Source organism: Geosmithia morbida, assembly GCF_012550715.1.
Source record: "Geosmithia morbida isolate 1262 chromosome Unknown scaffold_1, whole genome shotgun sequence".
In the NCBI taxonomy this organism is placed as follows: Eukaryota; Fungi; Ascomycota; class Sordariomycetes; order Hypocreales; family Bionectriaceae; genus Geosmithia; species Geosmithia morbida.
Genome location: NW_023336188.1, coordinates 73,015 through 78,413, shown reverse-complemented (window position 1 = coordinate 78,413; position 5,399 = coordinate 73,015). Strand labels below are relative to the sequence as shown.

Here is a 5,399-nt window from a genome sequence, read left to right as displayed (position 1 = left end):
TCTTGCAACCTTCCTTCCCATCTCGTATATCCTGGTGTTGCATCCATCCTACCTCTCTATTGCCGTTCTCAACAAGACCTTCTCAACACTCTGCTCCCGCTCAAATCGCACACAACAAAACACGCACATACACCACTGAATCCTCCTCCTCTTCCCTCTGGGTTTCCTCCATGTTCTTTTTCTCCTCGCTGTTCCTTCCTCTTCTTCTCATCTTCTCTCATCTTTTCTTCTTCTTCTTCTTCCTCTTCTTCTTCTTTCTTTTTCATAAAAAAAAATCAATTTCTATCGTATATATGAAACTCTCGTCGTGCATGCTTCATTGCCACGTTCCGTACATTTACCTCCATCACCAACTGATCAGACCTCTGCTCCGGTTGAACCCACCACGCAGCTGCGTCTCGGGCTTGACAACCTTACCCTTGAGAACGGTGTACCTGACTAGATTCTCGCAGTCTTCCGGCTTCACCCTCGCCAACCAGATACCCTGGGCCGCCCCCCCTTGCGTCGTCGTCGTCGTCGTCGTCGTCGTCTTCCCCTCCCCCCCCACCCCATCCTCCTCTCCTTCTGCCTCCCCTCCGTCCTCCCCCTCCCCCTCATCCTGCCCGAATGCATTCCTCCTTCGGTACACCATGACATTAGCCGAGTACTTGTGCCCGCCGACGTGGCTGATGAAGTATATAGCCACGCCGCCCGGCCTCTGGTCGTGCAGGTCGCGGTACAGCCCCAGAGGCCGCAGGTGACGTTCCAGCTCTCGACGGAGAAGGGGGGCGCTCTGACCGCACCGGACGTCCCTCGTACGCTGGCTGCACATGAGTATCACGGCCTTGTGGGGGCAGTCCCGCACCGACAGACCTCCCGGCAGCGTCGCCGGGGCCGACGGTATGGGAGGGAACTTCATGGGCGATGTCGTCGTCGGCGCCACCTCCACCACCTGATGTATCAGGTCCTTGACGTTATCCGGCCTGACGTTGTCGATCAGCGTAAAGGCCGGTAGGAGGAGGACCGTCGTCGGCTCGGTGTAGTCTGTCGTTCCGTTTGGTGTGGGCATGTCGCTTGCCGATAACATCATTTTCTGGTTCGGGAGAGAGGTTCGGTTAGGGAGAGAGGTTCGGTTAGCCAATGATTTCTCTCTCTCTCTCTCTCTCTGCGCGTGCGCGTGCGTCTCTCCTCCCTCTTTCCGTGTTCATATCTCGCCGACAGATGCGATAGAGGGACCGACTCTCTTCACAAAGAAAGGAATGGAAGAAAGCTCAGTTGGAGGGGAAAAGAGAGAGAGAGAGAGAGAGAGAGATGGAGAGAGATGGTGAGAAAACATACCCCGTTCGAAGGTGCCGAGGCCTTGCCGACAGCCTGCATGACACTCCCCTTCTCATCCGACACGTCCCTCACCCAGTCCGTCTTGCCCGTCCCGACGAGGAGGTGCGTGCTCCAGGGTCCGACGTGCCCGTACAGCTTGTCGCCCTCCTCGACCTTGAAGTTGCGCGGGTACTTGATCGTGCAGGTCTCGCAGTCGTGCAGGCACTCCTCCCCGTCCTCGGCAGGGTTCGTCTTGTCGAATAGTTGGGACATTTGTGCCTTCCCGCCACTCCCGCCACCTCCACCTAGGACCCATGATCCCAATGATCTAAAGGTCGCTGCCATCTTGCTGCTCGTGCTCGTGCCGCCGCCGCCGCCGCCGCTGTTTTTCTTCTTTTTTTTTCGCCTTGAACTCGGGTGACTGTAATAGATGATTCGTATCTTTTTTTTTAATGTTTAATTTTTTCTTATCCGCTGGAGATTTCTGTTGTTGTTGCAGCTGTTTTGCTTCTGGTTCTGGTTCTGGTCCGGGTCCTGGTCCTGGTCCTGGTCCTGGTCTTCTTGTTGTGTTGTGTCCTCGACGTTGTCGTCGTCGTCTTCGTCATCATCCTGGTTTCCATTTTTTATTCGCTATTCGCGGGGGGGGGGATGAGGTCCTTGCGCGGACGTCTCGGTAGACTTCCTCCCTATTCGATCCAGTAAGACCGATAAAAATGGGGTACAGAAACAAGAAGAGTCCCCTAAATGCTATCGTTGCCAGTTGGTTCCCCTCCGGACAAAGACCGTTGAATCTCGGCCTTTTCTTCTTCTTCTGATCTGATAAAAGGCGTGCTTCGATTGGAAATGTTGTAATTAGGACAGGTCCCCCCCCCCCCCCCCCCCCCTTCTCCCGCCTCTTCTTCACGATCACCGTTATGATTACCATCGTTTTCTACAAAAGACTTTCTAAACAAACAGACAAGGACCAAAAAAGAAACAGACAAATCGGATCGGATCATCACATCACTTTTTTCTCTCTCTCTTCTTGAACCCATCTGCTTACGACTGCTTACGGGACTCCTAACCCGTATCTCCGAGCCCAATCGCTCTTCGGCCTTTTACCAACTTCCACTCTTATCAGATGCCGCTCTGCCCGTGCAGTCTGGGCCAAAACAAATTGAACATATATGTATATATGCACACACACACATATATATATATATATATATTAGAGGATGTGCAGTTCCGACGGGAAAGAGAGAGAGAGAGAGAGAGAGAGAGCAGAAGAATACTTTCTACTCTGCTATCAATATTATCTGGTAGAGTTGTATACGTAGTTATCCGAAATATCCTGTATCGTTATGGAGCATCGGTAACCTGACGGGTCCCAATCATCTTGTACTGATTTATTTTCCCATCATCGTCAATTGGCCCATCATCGTTCCCAACAATACAATATTACTACCACTCCGTACCGTATCAATCCATCTCGGTTTATCTCATCTTCTTGTTTAATTCCGACTTACACCCGATGACCACCATTGGCAAACTCGTTCAAGACCATTAGATGTACTCGGTACGGTGTTAATGTCCCATAGACAACTTTCAATAATATATTCTAGAAACCAAAAAAAGAAAAAAAAAAGAAAAAAAGAAAGAAATGAAAAAAAAAAAAGAGGCCCAATGCCAATCTCCCTACAGCACAACCTTGATCTCAATATAGCACAACTTGTACACGCAAATAAAACATTGAAAAAATCATTCGCATGCTACTCACTACAATGACATAACCTGATGTAAAACTTCTTCTTCTTTTCTTCTTCTCTTTTTCTTCTTCTTGGTTCTCGTACAGCTTGTCCCCCCCCCCTTCTAGAGATTCTTCTTCCTAGCCTCATCGTACCCCTCATCCTCACTATCCTCACCACTCTCGCTCTCCACCACGTCATCCTCACCCTCGTCATCGTCGGCACCCGTCTCCATGCGGACCTTGTCTGACCTCCTCCTCCTGGCTTTCATGGCCTGACGGATCTTGCGGCTGGCCTCGTCGAGACCCCCCTGCGAGTCCAGCGTGGTGAAGCCGCTGAGGGGGAAGCCGCCGGAGACGAAGCGTGACGGCCCGCCGGGACCCCTGCTGCCCGAGCGGGAGCGCGATCTGGACCTCGAGGGCGGACGCGTCGAGAAGATGCCCACGCGGCCGATGTTGCTGAACGAGTCGTGGCGCGGCAGCAGCCGGCTCGACTGGGTGGTCGTGCGGCGCGACAGGGCGGTGGGCGACTCGGCCTCGGCCCCGACCCCGGTGCTGACGCTCGAGACGTCGCTGCCCTTGCGGCCGTGGCCGGTGGCGGGGACGCCGCCGGCGCCGGCCGCGGTGGAGGCGGTGCCTGCCGTGAGGCCCGCTTCGGCCGACGAGCTGACCAGGCGGGTCCTGTCAAAGTCGGCAAACATCTCGGGCCCGAGCGTGTTGATCAGGTCCGTCACCTGGCCGCTGAGCTCGGCGCGGCGGACCCGCAGCTTCTGGATGCTGAAGCCCGACATGGGCCACAGGCAGAGCACCAGCGGTCGCAGCGACTTGAGTATGTCCATGCCGACCTCGCCGAAGCGCAGGGCGCCGAACGTGATGCCCACCATGGCCGGCCACACGGCGCAGTAGACGAGCCAGAGCGGCACCCAGGCCGGGACGTAGCCCCACAGCCGGTCGTGCCAGACCTTGAGGACGATGATGATGGAGTAGAAGTGGTACAGCGTCGGGGCGACGACCATGGCCACCAGGATCTTCCAGGTGGCCATGACGTCGCGGCCCTGGATCTTGACCGTGGACCCGGCCAGGGCCGTCTTCGCCTTCTTGGCGCTGATGATCTTGGTGGCGACGAAGACGGGCGCGAACAGGAGGAGGCCCGGGATGGTGGCGAAGAAGAGGACGAGCAGCTTGACGGAGCGGTAGAGCGTCAGGAAGAGGGCGCGCGGCACCGACATGTCGGCGTACTCGACCTGGTGGTCCTTGAGGTTGAGGTAGCGCAGCTGGCGGTTGTACTCCTTGACGTTCTTGGACACGGCCGAGATGCGCTCGTCGTCCTTGTAGCGCTCGTAGCCCTTGCACAGGCGGCGGTTGAGCTCGACCACGACGGGGAGGGGCAGCTTCTTGCCCGTCGGGTTGTACAGGCGGCGCGCGGCCTGGATCATCATGAGCGTGTCGTAGTCGGGGGCCGACACGGTCACCGAGCTCAGGGCCTGGTAGACGGTGTCGATGACGGACCCGATGGCCTCCCTGCGCTGGTTGTTGCGGTACTGCTCGACCACGTACGGCGGTATCTCAAAGGGCGCGCCGAACTCGATGACGGCCCTGGACCGGAACTTGTGCGGGTGGAAGTAGTTCATGCCGACGGGGACGATCTTGAGCCCGCAGTCGGGCGACTCGGCCAGGGTGCCCAGGGCCATGATGGCGACGCCGGCCTTGAGCGGCAGCAGCTCGGTGCGGTCGTGGCTGCCGCCCTCGGGGAAGATGCCGACGCAGCCGCCGTTGCGGAGACGGTCGAACACGGCCTCGTACACCCTCGTCTGGTCCGTGTAGGGGGCCAGCTTGAACTTGGTGCCCGGGTGGCCGGGGGCGCAGCCCAGCAGCTCCTTGTCGGTCAGGTTCCCCGAGTCGTCGATGTCGTCGCGGCCGGTAAGCTGCTGCAGGGCCAGCTTGCCCTTGAAGGGCCTCTTGACGCGGATCTCCTCGGGGCCGATGATCTCCGAGATGTCGACGCTCGCGCCCGTGATGCCCTTGCCGGGGGGCAGGAACAGCATGCCGTGGACCTCGCCCTCGCCCTCGCCGAATCTTGTGCCCACGCCGCGCACCAGCGTCGGGTCGTTGATGGGGTCGGGCAGGTAGATGAGACCGGTGGCGGGCTTGGCGGCGTCCTGGGCGCGGCCGACGGGCACGGAGCCCACCTGTCGGGAGCCCCAGCCGATGAAGCCGTGGACGGATTTCTGGGCGATGAGGAGAGAGACTCGGCGGGTAGCTTCATTCTTCAGGGTTCGTTGGAGGAGGAGCGCGTCAACGAACTGAGAGTATCGCGGTCGATTAGCACGTGCATATTTCCCCCGTGGGGGGGGGGGGGGGGGGGGGGGGGGGGGGGGGG

General features: G+C 57.8%; 2 protein-coding genes across 2 annotated transcripts; both read right to left on the bottom strand.

Moving 5' to 3' along the window:
* Positions 1 to 346: 346 nt before the first annotated feature.
* Positions 347 to 1,641, bottom strand: GMORB2_0792 (Sucrase/ferredoxin-like; the record flags this gene model as incomplete). Its single annotated transcript, XM_035462776.1, has 2 exons — positions 347 to 1,072; positions 1,318 to 1,641. 2 exons carry the CDS (start codon positions 1,639 to 1,641, stop codon positions 347 to 349), a joined length of 1,050 nt encoding a protein of 349 aa, XP_035324200.1.
* A 1,503-nt stretch (positions 1,642 to 3,144) lies between these two features.
* On the bottom strand, positions 3,145 to 5,354 carry GMORB2_0791 (glycerol-3-phosphate O-acyltransferase / dihydroxyacetone phosphate acyltransferase; the record flags this gene model as incomplete). The annotated part of the gene is made up of 2 exons (XM_035462775.1): positions 3,145 to 5,247; positions 5,349 to 5,354. The coding sequence occupies 2 exons, from the start codon at positions 5,352 to 5,354 to the stop codon at positions 3,145 to 3,147; spliced, it is 2,109 nt and encodes a 702-aa protein (XP_035324199.1).
* Positions 5,355 to 5,399: the final 45 nt, after the last annotated feature.